We start from the raw sequence: 17,274 nt of genomic DNA, 5'->3' as shown, positions 1-17,274 counted from the left end.
AGATGACACAAGCATGCAAAGCTTGTTAATGGATCACAGATGCAAGCTGCAACCCACCATTACAGATAAGTAACACAGGGCCAGATGTATCACATTTCCGCTCACAAAAAGTGATTGGAAGGTGCGCACTGACTCTTTGAAAATGAAAAGGAATTTTGCAAACCAACCTATGTACTAACATGTTGGTTTCCAAAATTCCGAATCGTAATGAACCACAGTCCGACCTACCTCATCAGTATTTAGGAGGTAAATTGTAATTTGCATTTCAATACAATTGGATACCATCACAAGGATGAGAGCCTGCTATGATCAGCAGGCCACCATATCTGTGATTGCATCTTAAATAAAGTCTGCACTTAGAAAGAAAGGTTTTTTGTTGTGTTATTGTTTGAGAGCTGTTAGTTGTTCCATGGAACACTGCCTACTCCCCTACGAACTTTTTAAGAGTTAAAAGGGGAAAGGGTGGAAACGGGATCCCATCCTACTTGCAAATGGTTTGATAATTCCTTTGAGGTGTTAGTAAAATTAAAGTGTTTTGCGACTGGATTTCAGTCACCAGACATTGATACTGAATTGCTATTTGAACGGGCTGCCGCAAACACGCCCCTTCCAAATAGAAATTCTTTATAGGGTTCTGAACCCATTTCTGATTTGGTTATTGTAACTGAATTGAAAAATGGGTTTAGTACAGAAAAAAGCCATTTTGTGGTTGCAAACCCTGTAATATTGTGAATTGGAGACTTTGCAACAGCAAGTGGCCTAGCGTGGGAGGCCCTTTCTTTTTCCCAAGCCACGTTTATTTTTCTCCCAAATCAAAAATGGCCTTCGCTCTATTGCTACATTGCCTAGGTAACCAGAGTATTGCTGTCTTTGAATTGTTTGTGACTTCTTTATTTCCTTCTACAGGCTCCTGTGCTGCAGTACCTGTATTATTTGGCTCAGATCGGAATTGCCATGTCCCCACTTAGTAACAACAGTCTTTTCCTGAGCTACCATCGGAACCCACTCCCGGACTTTTTGGCTCGAGGGTTAATGGTCTCCCTCTCCACCGATGATCCCCTGCAGTTTCACTTCACCAAAGTGAGTTTAATCCACATTTCGTGACACTATCACATTTCAATAAATCAGCATATTCTTAAATATGGTTTACGTTTTGCCCACAAGAGCACCTTCAGACCCTACTTCCAGTGCTCAACTCTGAGAATGTCTTTCTCTGTAACTGTTGTCTATTACTGGATCTGGTTGCCGTCACAGCTTCTAAATATTGTCTATGTCACTTGCGACACAATCCCCTTCAGTGACTGACTTATCTATTGTGCACAGGAATCATCTGTGTGAAAGGGTTATATGTAAGGTGACTAGGGATCCCGTGCACAGGTAACTATTTTCTGTTGTTTGTTGTGGGATCCTCTGTATGATGCATCAAGGTCTGTGACGGAGCCGGGCTGTGTGTGCCTGAATCCAGACTTTTTCGAAAATCCTCAATGTAGGACACCTATCTATGGAAGAACCAAGAACAAAGGTGTCAGGGTTTCTACGGTCAAGGACCGGTCCTGGAATATCCTATATGATGACTATTGCCTGTTAGCGGATGTAAAATCCAGTGTGAGTGAATGTTTTCTGTGACTAGCCCTGGGAAACTTTTATGTGTCTGTAACTGTTGACTTACTGTATCCATTTATTATTGAACATGGAAATCATCTGTGTGGGAGGGAGTCTTATCTGTTTTTTAGTTCAGAATTGTTTATTGGTTTTTAAAAGACTGGGCTTGGTATCCTCTCTGTATTTGACTTTTGTAGTTTACTGACATCCTGTTAGTGTGACTGGATTTAGCATCCTGTGTGGTGACCAATGTCTGTAACTGGACTTCTAATCCTCTTGACTGTTATCTTTGATTGGTCCATAGGACTCTCTGTGCGTGAATACTGTCTGTGGAATGATGCCTATTAGGACATAAAGAGCGGGTGGTGTTGTATTCTCTTGTGCATTTCAAGTGAGGGAAGATTTAAGGAGAGAGGGACGGTCAGACCAGTCAGTTTTATTAGGGGTCCAAAGGACATGATGGTTAATTAGGAGATGTTTTACGATAAATCTAAGTAGAATCATTTTAAAATGCAAGAGTTTGCTGCTAGATCTAAGAAGGGTGAACTGATGGGGTAATCGAAGCAGCATCTGGGCGGGATTGATGAAAAGTTAATTTTACTTTGTTCTATGGTGGATTAGAGTGATTGTGTGGTCGGTGGATTTGTTGTGCTTTGAGGTATTTTAACACACACTTGTTTCTCCCATTTCCACAGGAACCTCTAATGGAGGAATATAGCATTGCCACACAAGTGTGGAAGCTCAGCTCCTGTGACATGTGTGAACTGGCACGAAACAGTGTAATAATGAGTGGCTTCTGTCACCAGGTAACTCTACCCTTCAACCTGAGCTTTCTTCAATTCTCCTACCCTGCAGTCTCAAACCACTGAGAGATCCTTAACCTTCATCTCTGTAGCAATTCCAGTCCAATTTACTCATCGTAAGAGGTTAAGAGAACCAAGCCACTGAGTCTGAGAACCAGGAGCCTGAGGTGTTGGGATTTCTGAGTCTAAGTTGTTAACAGCCTATCAATGGCTTTGACTACTAAGAGTATGAATTACTAAGGTCAAGGTGCAGAGACTGCGGAGTGCGAAGTGTTGGGATTTCTGAGCCAAGGCTTTTGGGATGCTGAGAGCAAAAGTGTTAGAATTCCTTAGCCAAAGGTGCTATGACCTCATGGTGTGGGGAAATTAACACACAAGGTTGCCCTTTGGGTCTCTGCCTTCTCAAGTCCTATGTGTTTCTGTTGGGGTCCATGTGGGGTTGTATATAATTATCTACCTTTCAATGCCTAGTGTTCTGTTGGGATTCTATTGAGTTCTCTTAAGTTCCTTTACAGATATCTTTGGGTCTCATATGATTCGTAAGAGCCCTTCACTCTGCCATCTTTTCTCTACAGGAAAAAAGTTACTGGCTGGGGCCAAACTACTGGAAGGAAGGGGCAGAAGGGAATGACATCCGGCGGACAAATGTGCCAGATATCCGCATCAGCTACCGCTTTGAGACGATGTGTGAGGAGATGACTCTTATTACACAGGCACTGCGCTCCGCAGAGATGGTGTCTATGCAGGAGGAGGATGCACTGACCATGACCTGTGCCGTAGGCATGCGCTAAGTGCCGTGTGGCATAAGGGACCTTTTATTGGTGCAGCCCATGGTGCTATGGAGCCAGCAGTGGGCCCACGCTCCATAACATGATATATCATCACTGGTCCTATTCACAACCTTTAGTTGTTGTTATTTAAGGACAATTTGTGTTGTGCATTTGCAGTGTTACTGCTCATGGCTTTGTAATGATTTTAAATGTTTTCAGTATAAAGACCTGTGTCCTGCAGCAGGCCGCAGAGCACTAGTGAAATTGTGAGTCTCCTGGTTCTCTGGTGATGACACTGATTTTACATATAGGAGTCCGACTGCTTCGCTGTGAGCACGATTTTTCTGTCCTTGAAGTGTGAATCCTGCACTAGTTTCCTTGAGGTCTGTATACTGCACTAATGCCTTGAGAGTGGGGATACTCCACTGAAGTAGTGGAAATGTGAACCCTTGACTAGTGCATTATCATTGTGAATGTCGGAATAGTGCCGTGGGAAGTGTGAATGTTGTTCTATTGTTTGTGAAACGTTGTGTTTTGTACTAGTGCACTGGGAGGTTCCCGGTCCTACTGTGCTTTAGTTTTATTGTATTTTGCGCGCTGAGCAGCAGAATAAAACTGCAGTTACTGTGACATGTCAGCCATTTTGGAAGGATGCAGGCAAATGTGTTTAACTTCCAAGAGTGTTTCCAAGAGTGTTTAGCCTTCATACATAAGCCTGTGTTTTGATCGCCAGTGGTAGTCTGGAGACAGGATGAACCCAACACCAGAGCAGTTATTTAAGTAGGTAGTCACATGTATTTTTTTTAAATTGTACTTTGCTCTGCACATATTTCCTACTGTATTTTTGGTCTTGCATATAAATTAGACAATAAGACCATGTTTGGAGGATTTTCCTGGTCCTTATGTCATCAGCCATATGTTTGGTCCCTTCTTGGCCCTTTGGCGACACGTCTGAATGGGTTTCTTTTTAAGTGTTGCTTATGCCTTAGAATGTCATACTGTTTGTATGAAACCCCCACACTGAACATTTGGCCCTGGATTTGAGCTTGAAGTGAAGGCATAGGTTAGCAATTTCTACAATAATGGGGCTTGGGACGGGGAGCCTAATTCCACTGCAAGAATAATGGGGATGATAGGTGAGGGAGAGTAGAGCATCTTCCCATTGAAGGAACAGGCACACACGTGTTTCCCTTAAAGGATTGGTGTCACAGGCTCTTACAACTGTGAGAGTGGGTACAATGGCAGAGGAAGGCCCTCATTCTATTGCAATAGGTAACAGATACGGAGGGTGTTTGTTCCACTGCACACGTGGGTGTAAAAGGAAGAAGATCTCATCGTCCCGTTAGTAAATGGTTTTGGACAAAACATCTCTTGATCATTCCTCCTGACTCTCCAGACAATCTCTCCTTACCATGAACTACTTTTTAGAGTCTGGTATACTTCTTCCTTTGCTTGATTCTCATGCTGGTACAGACCTCTGTACCAGTCTTGTTCACCGGAACAGGATGTGAACAGAGTAAGGTGGGACCTCTCCTGGTCCTCCAGAAGAATCTTTTTCACAGTTACAGCTGGCTCTGCTACCCCCCCCCGCTCTCATCCTGCTTACTCCCTTGTCTTGCCATCTCCCCCGATCCTGCCTCTCCCAGGGTGAGGCAATGGATGTCTGGCTTCTTACTATAAAGCTTCAGTTCGGCTGCAACCATCCCCATGGGCAGGACCCTTGCTTCTGGTATGCCAAAGTTCAAATCCAAATTTCTGTCGAACATCAGATAGTCTTTTTTGAAGGTTTGAATTTCCAGCTGCACTTTCCCTCTAGCGGAAAGCTCTGTCTTCATTCGGGATAACTTATGTGCAGGAGCTTTCAGTCCGGCTTTTCAAGCTCTGACCTAATCTTTCCTCTGCATCATTTTATTTTTTTGATTGACGAATTAGCCAACCCCAGTAATCCATTTCTTGGAAAGAGTAAACATAATATACTCTATTTGAGTTTTCAAAACCAAAGCATAACAACAAGCAAGTATCGGAAATGCTAACAGTAAAAAAATTATGCTTTTGTCAATAACCACAAATCCTAAGCCGGGGATAGAAAGATGGTTTTATTGTGAAATACATTGCTCAAAATAAATAAGAGCACCGATTTCATTCCTCGACTCAACCCCCTACTTCAGTAGACTGTCAGGCCTTTTAAGGCTTATCACCAAGTATGCCATAATAATTGCAATAAATATCAACTCATGGTTAGGGATGTCTACGTATTTAACCATTATTGTTTTATAGCTTAAGGATATATTTGATCCTTACATTGGGCGTAACCCATCAACAGCAAAGTTCCAAAATCATTTAAATCAGGGAAGGGATCAAACATACTACCGACCACACCTAGGAAAATCCTCTTTCACTCTTTCTCCCGAATTATCATATGATTTTCGCAACAGATTCCATAATTTGTTCTCTCTTGAGTGTCCTACACGGCCATTCTTAGATGATAACTTTCTAAGGTGCTGTGGCTGTTGGTTAGTTAAAAAGAATAATGTTTTGAAATCTTAGATGGACTAGTCTTCACACACAATACAGTATAGGAACTAAATTGGTTTGGTATCGATGTAATGATGGTCAAAACAATTTAGTATCTATAGCTGCGTGAAGGAGCTTACAAAGGGATTTCCAAAACAGATTGGATGAAAATATTGTGCCTTGGTATAGTGGTGCAACTAGCTAAGTGATAAACTTTTAGAGATGTCATTCTTCCTTTCTGAATAAATTGTGGAGGTTCTACGTCAAAAGATCGAAATCGACCTTCACATATATTGGCGCCAGATTACTGATTTCCAACATATTTTCATGGAACTTTATATATGGAGTAGTATAGATGTACTATTCTTTACTCATCATCTACGTAACATAATATGTTGGTAGTGGATATTATGGAGATGATAGAAATGTAGTTTGATATTAAAAACACAACATTTTTTTGCAGCACACCTTCTTGGGTTGTACATGAGCTTGGTATAAAATCTCGGATAACCATGTAGGCTTGACAAAAAAGTCAACAGGTTTTTAAGATGTATATTTAAACAGCAGGCAAGGATTACCATGTGTGAGGAAGGTAAAAAAAAAAAACATTAATGTTCCTGGCGTAACCCAATAGAAGAATTTCATTCAGATGAGCCCCAACTTCTCAAGAGAAATTTTTAAAAGATTAAATCTGGTATTATTGTATCCCCAGATTAAACGGGAATTGGTTGCATCCAAAGAGTTTTAAGAACTGAGCTAGGAAATATAGCTGCTATGACATGAACCAATGCAAGAATTTAATTAAAAAGAAACAAGTGAACGCAGCTGATTTAGTGTTTTTTTAATAAGCACTAGTTTCTGTATTTTTCTTTCACTGCCTCACACTTACAATGGTGAATTTGGGGCAGACTTACATAAACCCCAATATAGTCAGCCTTAGAGGCAATGTTGGTTTAAATCAAACTGTAAACTGCTTTCCAAAACAGCTAATGTCTTTTTGGTGTGACATTTGTAATCAGACACATTCCAGCACCATTTAGCTGCAACTCATCATTATCGTTTGCAATCATAGGCTTCAATGGGTGGACTATACATATGGCAGACTATATGTATTTTGCATTGTTAGTCATAACATCGCAGTAATCACATTTTGATTACCATTACATTGTGGTATTTCACTACACTAGGGCTTTACCTCACAGGTTAGGTACTAAGTAGTACTTCTAACCCATATATATATAACACTGAGAAAACTAAAGATTAACGTGACATTATTGTTTGATGTTAAGATAAAACAAAAACTGATGTTTAAAAAAATAAAAAACACTGAAATCCATCATTCAGAGTTTACAGACCTAACTATAACTTGCACGGCCACCATGCATTGCTCATAAGCTCACATATTACATCACTCATGACATGTTAAATGACATCATTGATGACATCTCAAATCACATCATTGATTACATCACTCATGGCATCACTGATAACACCATAGTCATGTGCAGCATACAGTTACTGTGTGACCACATGTGGGTGCATAGCATGGAAATAATACAAGTCCTTGAGGCAAGTGTGTTTGTGCATGTTTAAAGTTATATGGTGCAATGTTTGCATATCATCAAAATTTGGGGTTCAATTAGTACTCCATTTTAAACAAGGTAAAGGCTGGGTTCCTTTAGGCCAAAAACTATTGCAAAAATTCATTGAGTAAGCCCAGATCCCTCTGTTGACAATAGATTATTGACTAGTGTGTGTTTGGGCACGTGCCCATCTTAAACAGTTGTAATACAGGTGCTATAGACACATTCCATATAACAAGGATGTTTATAAGGTGTGGATGTTTATTTTCAGAACTTCACAGAAAGGTGTGATGCATTGCCGATTACTGAATAAAGTAGAAATATGGGTGTCCCGTTTAGAGGTGGTTTATCTCACATTGCTGTTGCAAACATGGCTTGAAGGTTATATGCCATTGTGTCCACCTCAAGAATATATGTCCTGCAATTTAATAAACTACTGAGGATTGTCCGAAGAGCTAGGCTGGTCTATTTAGAGACAAATTTAGACCTGTCAATCTCTTGATTTAAAATTGCGGGCCATGTGAAGCCCTTATGAGGGTGATCCTGTTAAGGTGAATAGAATACATACTCATTTTTTAAGGGTACTCAAAGATTAAAAAGTGGTGACCCCAGTAACGTCAATGGAGATGTTATTCTTTGTCTGTTTGTTAGCTGGGTGATTCTCAGTAAAAAGAGTGTAATATCCACCAAATATGGAAGGCTTGACATATATGCTATGTGTTCGGCATGTATTCAAAGGTTATGTCCATTATCACATGACTGGTGATAGAAATTAGGCATAGATGTACCTGTTGAACTCCTTCAAGTCCACTAACCCTATAGGTTGCCAGCAGAATGACTGGATGATGTCATTCGCCATGCACGTTTGAAGGTAGGCTGCATGGCCAGGCCACCGGCGGAGCCGGGCACCATACCCAGCACCTCCCTGCAGTTAACAAGTGTCATTGGGTCAAAGTGCCTCTGCCCCTGTCCTTTTATACTACTTTTTTCAATAGAAATTAATGACACAGGGAATGAGTCCACCAGTCCTGTAACAACAGACACAATATTTTTCTCTGGGTCGTAGACAGCCAGTCCGATCACTCAATATCAGCCCTGCGGTACCAAAACGGGTGATGTAAGAAATTTACAAGTTATAATAAACTGAGCTACCACAACTTGTGTCCACGTCATTTCCTGCTTATGATCTCACATATCACATCACTCATGACATGTTCAATGACATAATTGAAGACATCATTGATGACATACCTGATAACAAAACTGCTGACATCATCAAACTTACTGCTATTCAATTTACTCTACAAAAAAGTACAGGATTTCAGATATGAAATTAAGTACTAAATGGAGCAGAATCAGGTAAATCATAAATTACCCCATCACAGACACAAGCTCCCATAGGTGAACCAAGGGCCTTCTATGCAGCTTTCGCCCTTTACTGAATACTATGTGGATAGCCAAACTCGTGTGGGCAATCAACCAGACACAAGTGGACAAGCCTGTGCTATAAACAATCTTTGTCCTGTGAAAAACATTTCATGGAGAACCCACTCAGTCCAGACACCCATGCCCCAGTAGCTAAGCCTTTATTATGCACAACCTTTGTCCTGTACTGAATCCTTTGAGGAAAGCCGGCCTCTTGTGGGCAATAAACCACACATGGATGGAAAAGTACTTATTACAAATACTTTTCACCCCGTGCATAATCACTCCAAGGATAGCTCGTTCCTTCTACATGCTCAGAGCACCTTAGTTGGTGATTGAAAGACCTACTACATAAAGCCTTCACCCTGTTTGCAACACTTTGCAGATAGCTGACCTCTTGTGGGTAACTCCCTGGTATATACTGTCTTCACTCAAAGGCACAACCTTTTCTGCAGATCCCATGCCCTCAAGACACTCATTTCCCTTCAGAAGAGTATGCATCTACTATGTACAACCTTCGCCCTGTTGCAAAGCTTGATTGCCAACCTCTAGAGGGCAATCAACGAGCCATGAGTCGACATGTCATCATTGATGTTAACAATGATGTCATCGAAGATATCGTGGGTGATGTGATATGTGAGGTCATAGGGAGGTTATGGCAAGGTCACAAGTTATAGTTAGCTCAGTAAACTATAACTGATGAATTTCGGTGTTTTTTGTCTTAAAAATGAGACTTTATGACTGATATTTCACCTAACTGTAACAGCACTTTGTATTGTGTTTAAGTGCATGTAAGAATATATACTTACACATGCATTCAATTAAGTTTAAGTCACTTAAAACCGTTAAAAAAGTACCTGTGAGGTAAATTAATATGATGTGTAGTACTGAAATCCTAGCCTCAAGCTAAACACTGATGTACGTACCTGTGATGTAACATCCCACAATGTAAAAACTGTGATGTAATGGAGAAATACTTCAAATTCTGTAAAACCCATACATATTTCTTCATCAGACAGAACACTGAAAGGTTATTTTGGTGTTAAAGGACAGCACCAATTAAAGGTTGAATACAAACTGGGCAAGAGGTTCCGCAATGGAGGACAACCCTCCAAAACATTCCTTTGTATAACACTTCCACAGGTTTGGATGGAGGGGGATTGGTCAAGCTGGTGGATTCATCACATAAAGATAGATGCTATGCCTGCCTTTGCTAATACTGCCTATACAAACTTCTATGACATGTCATTAAACACCTTTTCTGCATATAGAATTACCGTAGACAGCTGATATTTACCCCATTGGGTCCAGGCTGAAACTACCAGCGTTCACGTGTGAAGTGGCCTCGATTACAGGAATAAATCATTCTGTCTCAGCTTGCGGCTCAACATAAAATATTGTATCCATATTCAAGACTGAAGTTGGGTGGAAAGATGTAGATTTTAGCCATTTGTCTTTATGAATATCAGCATTTTGTGTAAAACGTAGGGCTGGGGATTAATCATCCTAAACATTTGATCAAGTTCACAAGAAGATCTGTCCTTCTCTAGTGCTTTCTCATTTGGAAGAGTTTTCCATATTAAACTGCTTTCCCCTAATGATGCTTCTACTTCAAAGCATCTGCAAGAGTGTACATCAATTTACATTTTATGTAGAGAGAATTTATCAATATATTGAGCCATATAAGAATTATCCAGGTCAATTATTCATCCACGATTTGCAGGACCTGATAATAGAATTGTAGGACCTGTAAAAGTCTCCCTGCCATTGCTACTCTATTGCTACAAATTTAATTTTTAATGTTAACCCGAGACCATGCTATTTTACCGTTTGTCATGACTAGAGTCGCCACCTCAATCCAGGTCATTATCTTAGTTGTCTCCAGTCCACAGCTTTTCACCTACAAATAATTATTTTTATATTTGTTGGCGTAATTAATTTAATGGAAGCAACACAAGACTACAACACCAAGAATACATTATGTTATCACCAAAAAATCCAGAACTGGAAGAAGTAGCCATAATGACTTGGAGAGAGGTGATCACCCTACCCATGATGGCTAATATTTTTCTTGTTTCACCCATCAATCCAATGAAGTAGCACATATAGCACATATAGAGGATGCCTGTTTCAATATTTTTACCTGAAACTGGTTTCTCATTCAGGACATTTTACTTGCCACTCGTAGTTGCAGATCATATTGCTAGCCTCAGCATTCTTGGGTGACTTTAGATTGTCCAATATATAGATCACACAGCTCAGTAAGGAGTTTTCTATTGCATTCCATTGTTTTCTGAATTTAAATACATTTTAGACCCCTGATAATCTTTTAATGTGTCCCAGACCTAAAATGTGTATATGATGTTTCATGTAATAGTACTCCTCAACTATATAGTGCATTTAACCAAGAGTCCTACAGTAATGCATGGTTGAAGGACCATTCTTAAACTTTGATGAAGCAAACCCCTCTGTACCCCCACCGTTGTCTCCGAATGGTTCTGGGGACAAAGTGTATTTGGCTACCTTGGTTCTGTAATATAAGTAGAGTGCAAGATCGTCAGTTTATGGGTTTGCAAAACTTTAAGGCTAACTTTAAACAAGCAACCTCTTGGGTCAATATTTCTGATGTGAAGTTTAGAATGCGAGGTACACTGGAAAACCCAACGAAAAGTAAAGAAGGTCTCATCGTACTGTTTAAAAATGTTGAGAGCCATAGGTTCCTTAGTTTGCATACAGTACTTTTGACATTCTCAAATATAAGGTTAGTTTATGTCCACCTGCCCATAAAATTTGTTACACCTCTCACCACCTTAAAACAAAGATCTTTTTGTGTACATTGTATTAAAATAATCCGACTGATGTAAAAATGAATTATCCTAACAGCATTATGATTTTTTGGGAAACAAGCTATACCTTGGCGAAAGATTACTATTTGCTGGCAAATTATTTTACATTTGGCCTTTACGCCCTATTACATTCCATAATAATAGTTCTATTCTGTTAGACATTTGGAATAAATGTTTTTATCTTCCATCTTAATTTCATATTTTTACTGCTTCAGAGCAAAAATACGGCTCTGTGAAAAAGCATGATTTTATGACTCATTAAGAAAGCTATATGCATTAGGACAACAATTATAATTAAATAATTAATCATTCAAGAAGACCATGGGTAATTTATTTTTCTGAGCAAGCTGATATGTCAGATATTGTATGTAAACCTTCCAGGTAGGGTTAAGCCTTCTCTAATGTGCAACAGGATAATTAATTTGATTCTTAAAGAATAGATTAGCCCACTTTGGGAACACTTGTTAGAGGGCTAATTGTCCGAATGCTGAGGTCATAAATATTACCACTGCTCCTCAGGGTAGTAATGTTGAATTACCAATAGTTCATCTGTAGAATCAACATAGGTAGATGTGGAGTTAAGAATATTATTCCTATACTTACCTATACATACTACATTTTACAGTATAGCAGTAGCTGATATTTCTCACTCAGTATTCTTATAGCTCGATATGAACATCTCAATATTGGGAAAAGGCACCATGCAAGATCCTCTAGCATCTTTATAATATATGTTGTTGCGATTTGACATCCACTGGTAAATATCCAGATCCTCTTAGTTTCCCCTTCCAGCAAATGGCAATTCTGTTGCTAGCTGTGGGTATCATTTTGGTGTTTCTTCATTTTGTGTTGGGTAAGTTTAAGCATCTTATATCCAATGGTGACCATTCTCAAGAAACTACTCTTACTCTGCCAATTTAATATTTGCCTGCAGGCATGTGCCATCTTTGCTTGATGGCTTGCATTGTCTACCTTTTTCCGATCAGTGGACAGTGATGAGCTTACTACTTGTAGTCAGCACCGGTTCTCTCTATTCCAAATCCCTTGGATGAAAAGTTAATTCTGCAGTGGACTTGGTGTGAGCTCCTCTATGGTGTGATCCCACTGCTATGTTTTAAAATCCCCTGAACGCTTTGCCCCATCAGAAACATATGACTTTGTTTTGTCATGGTTGTAGTGAGTGCCCTCTGATTAATCCAGAGGGGTATTGAGAAATGTCCTTATTTGGCAGGTCAGACACTGACCAGAATCTAACATCTTTTTTTTGGGGGGGGGGGGGGGTTCTACCTACATTGTGCTGCAATATTCCTTACTTTGTACTTGCACAACTGGGAAGATAGCCTTTGGGGATTTGCCTTTGTGATGGGTGATATGCAGTAGGGATGATTTTGCCACCTTCCAACTATATGTGTTTGGGCAAGCACCAAGCAGTCCTGTGTTAGGTTCTCTACCATTTCCTAAGCCTTCCTAACACTTGATGGCTGTCTGTGTCCCTTATTGTCACCTCATTGTCTGCTGAGCTCTGAGCATTATCTCTCACCGCTGAGTTGTGTAGGACCTTCCCGGTACTAGGGAAATCCATAATTGTATGGCCTGGACAAGGAGTACTGAATTTTTGATCTTGTGCTCGCCTATATGCAAAAGAGAATTGTGTGTTTTATATGAGTCAGTGTATGGGGAACAAGGCTTTGAATATTTTTTTAAACATTGCATTTTTTTACAGAACTGTGAGGCTCTAGGCATCGTGAACATCAGCTGTCATGGGAATTATATTTTTTGGTGCTGAAAGAGAGTTTGTCCTATATATTTTATTAAGGCTAAAATGGAACACATTTGTTCAGAAATTGGGGGGGTGTCCCATGTATATCTGCATGCGCCGGACGCCTGTGGTATGTGTAATAAGTGTTTGTTGTCTGAGTCTGTGCTAGGGGCACGGGTCTCACCTAATGCATTGATGTGCACTGGTTTGTCTGCGTGTATTTGCACCGAAGCATGTGTGCATTTATGACAAATGCCTGTGGCATTTGTTGGCTTGTGCTGCATTGGGCATGTACCACTGCCTGGTCTACTTGTCACCTTAGGGAGTTACTATAAGGGACTTTCTTGGTAACGGAGAACAATCTGGCCACCAAGTGCTCTCTGGAGGTCAGAGACACTTGAATCATGTTTCCGTTATGGCTGAGGTTAAATTGAGTTTAACCTCATTAACAATCAGAGGTCAGATTGTTGATCGTCAACCCTGTGCTACTATGAGCTTGACTGCCACTGCTGAAGATAGCTTTAGTTTGTGACAATTGTTTCTGAGGTTGGAAAGAGTTTTTTGCCTATCCTAATGGTGAAGGATGTGGGCAGGAGGGAATGTGCCGGGGCGCTCAGGGACTAAACAGTTTTCTCAACACTGAGCAGATCTCAGGGTTCTCATGTTAAAATGCAAAATAAGTGCACTGTGTGTGTATGTGGTTTTAAAATATTAGTAGGAATTCAAAGATTAATGGCTGCAGGTAAATGGAAGTGTTTCATAATGGAACAGCCCCTACATTTGCCCATAGGCTGTCTAGAAGTGAACACAGTTTAGCTGGTGAGATGCAAATGAGACGCTGTTCCTCAAAGAAACTTCCTATCCTGGATCCTGTCATGGATGTCAATGTTTGGTTGGACCACCCTGACAGCGGGTACCTGGGGCCTTCTTTATTCAGCGGCAGTAGACTAAGCACTAAGACTAAGTCTCCCATGTGGAACTAGAGCAATGGCTACAGTGTACACTGTTGTTTTAGGCATTTATACATATTTGTTAAGAGATACTTAGTAACTGGGAGCACTTCAGACCACATTGAGTGAGATAAAATGAAGATCACCAAACTCCAAGTGGTCATTGTGAACAGGGTGTAAAAGACTTGAAAATACCCTGAAAGTCATGCAGTGGCCTTGGAGTGACTAACTTGTGGGGCTGGGCTTAAGTATCTCACTTGACTGAGATGACTTAATAGTAATATTGGATGAAAGTCAAAGGTAGTGCCTTTGGCCTAGGCTGAAAAGAAACGGTAAGTCTTCAGACATCGCTAAACCTTTATCAATCGCAGCGTCCAGTTAGGTTGTTCCACAGTGAAGATCTAGTCAATTGGAGCGTTCTCACTCCAAATTGTTATTTGTATTGCTGAGAGTCTCGAAGGTTGTGACTGGATGGCCTCGGTGTTTTGGTGGCTGGAATGGCTAAAAGATACTGTATTGATACAATACATAACACTGCAACACCAAGTGGGACACATAACCTTTTTAAAACACACACCTTTTTGTTACAGGAGCCAGTGATCTGAAGGTGTTCAAGCTATGATCCTAGCTTCCCAGACCAAGAACGAACTGGCCCGCCTAGTTTTGGTGTTTGGGGTTTGGTAATTTCCAGTTTTATTTTGTGAAGAAGTGTTGGCAGAGGGAGGATCCTGTTGTGAGCTGGGGAATGCATTCATGGTCTAACAAGACTCTTTTTGTTGTGTCTTCTGCACTAGTGTTGGAGAAGGGCTTATAAAATTTGGTCCAGCAAATGGTAACAGGAACAGTCCCTTTGAGCACTGGAGCAGGATCTGGCTTTCGACCATTGTGCCAGAGTCAGTTGAGCTTTTATGAATGCTGAGTATCTGTCAGTTTACGTCTTTGCAAGGGTCCCCACATCCTTTCTCCAATTTGAGGTGCAAACTAGGGGAACTACATAGTTGTAAAACTGATTAGGAATAACTTTAAGGAAGAAATGGCAATTTTAATGATGCTCACATGTGTAACCAAGCAACTTAAAAGCACATTGTAGTTAATATTGTTGATGGCCACCGTGAGTCCCAACACTTTCACAGCACATGCCCGGCCAAATACATGGTGACTGGAGGTTCAATTCTGGTATTGACAAGTCTTTGTTTTTTCTATTGCTACACCCTGGAACATTGACCGTAGTTTGCTTAGCAGATTGTTAATCTCATAAGAGGAGAACTGAGTTGTCACTGCTGATACCAATGACTTTGCCATGAATGGACAGCCTCAGATGGAGCTGTAGTTGGGTAAGGTTGTGAGTCAGAGTGTAGTCATTTCAAATGTGAGCTGATAGCACAGTTGAGTTTATGTAAGGATAGTTTAATTTGACCTCTCACCATTAGCTGAAGTTGCATGAGCTTCGTTTCCTTTTTTCTAGGGTTAACTAAGATGCTTACTGTTGGTTTCTCACATGAAGAGGGACTACTACGAGGCTTGCCCAAGGATAGTAAACTTCAAACGCCAGCTGCCAAACTTCACGTTGATATGTGACTTTCCAAGGGCATTGCCAGGAGCACAGGGATGTATGACTGAAACTTGCTTCTTATTTTTGGTTTATAGGTGGGTGGAAGGGGTCTGCTGGTGAGGCTTCTGCTGTTGGATTCAGATGGAAGCCTAAAGACTTGTGTCTGAATCGTCATTAGCAGCTGGACTTTGATTGGAGATTGTCACTTCATTGCTCTAGCAGTTGGATTCAAGCCGGAGGGATCGAGGCAAGATGATGGTTATCAAGTTGCACCCACACTTTGAGGCTGAAGCTAAACCAGCTCCTGCAGCTGGACTTTCATTTGAGATGCTAGGTTAGATAAGCTGTCTCAGTTTGACTTCTTATGGCGCGAGGGGACACAAGGCTGGACTTACTTATGCTTCTGGAGTCTTATTGAGGGTGTGAGGGGCCGAGGCTAGATTGACTTTTGCAGTTGGATTATCATTGGTGCAGTTCAGCCGTCATTGGCTCTTGCATTTGGACCCCAGGGTGGGTTAAAGGCTGGGTGAGGCTTTCCAGTGTTGTCAAGGAGATTGATGGGTGGTGCTGAAGCTGGATCCATCTTTGCACCAACACTCATTGTTTAATATTGTGATGGGAGCTTGAGGTTGATCGAATCTCAACCAAGTTCCCCTTCAGATGAAGCTGTGGTACTCCTAAACTGCCCGGTAACACTGATTACTGTAGAGCGTAATGGTGGCCCAGTGATGGTTCTCACTGCTCTTTGCATTTCAAACTGATGCCCTGAGTCTCTATGAACTCTCCTTCCATTGTGTTTGTACTTTATGAAGAACCAGTGGGTTTACCAGCTCATCACTGCATCGAGATGTAATGTTTACAAAAGGCATTTGAAACAGCATGATTAATAAAAGCAGATCTTGTTTGAAATCCTGCCTACTGAGTGTGTTTGTGGTGAAATATTAGTGTTCGTTGGGAGGTCAGAGCCTTTCAACTCATAAAGCTGTTGAAGAAACCCCCAACGCTAGGAAACAATGTACACCGCTAGGTGCAAGCTCACATTGCCGAGATAACACTCTTAAAACTGCATAAAACATATACAGCTGTAGAAAACCTGCACAGCTGGAGAAAGCTCACACTGGTGAAAGAAGTTCACACTGTTGAAAAAATGGTGCTCCACCTAAATAGCAACTCAGAAATATCATCTGATCATAATATTGTGATCAAAATATTGTAACTACAAAAATATTGTCTATGAAGGTATTGAAGGTAAGCTTTATTATTTTGTGTAATTGGAAAATTATCATTATTATTCAAATATTGTAATGTTATTTTTTGGGTTGTTGGGGGTACTGGGGAGTTGAGTGGGTAGTGATGATTTATACAGGTATGTTCATTAAGAGGGTCATTCTGACCCTGGCGGCCGGTGGCCGCCAGGGCCACCGACCACGGGAGCACCGCCAACAGGCTGGCGGTGCTCCAACGAGCATT

The 17,274-nt window shown here is 40.8% G+C and overlaps 1 protein-coding gene across 7 annotated transcripts in view; it reads left to right on the top strand.

The window, feature by feature from the left end:
• Positions 1-6,509, top strand: part of AMPD2 (adenosine monophosphate deaminase 2) — a 353,387-nt gene extending 346,878 nt beyond the window's left edge. For all 7 annotated transcript variants that reach the window (XM_069238351.1, XM_069238350.1, XM_069238353.1 and 4 more), the window contains 3 exons: positions 907-1,080; positions 2,298-2,408; positions 2,981-6,509. In XM_069238351.1, the coding sequence (XP_069094452.1) occupies positions 907-1,080; positions 2,298-2,408; positions 2,981-3,196 (501 nt within the window). In that variant the 3' untranslated portion in view covers positions 3,197-6,509. The remainder of the gene's footprint in view (positions 1-906; positions 1,081-2,297; positions 2,409-2,980) is intronic.
• Positions 6,510-17,274: the final 10,765 nt, after the last annotated feature.

The sequence above is a fragment of the Pleurodeles waltl genome, chromosome 6 (genome assembly GCF_031143425.1).
Source record: "Pleurodeles waltl isolate 20211129_DDA chromosome 6, aPleWal1.hap1.20221129, whole genome shotgun sequence".
NCBI classification, from domain to species: Eukaryota; Metazoa; Chordata; class Amphibia; order Caudata; family Salamandridae; genus Pleurodeles; species Pleurodeles waltl.
The sequence above is the reverse complement of the archived record's forward strand: the minus strand, read 5'-3'. Positions and strand labels throughout refer to the sequence as shown.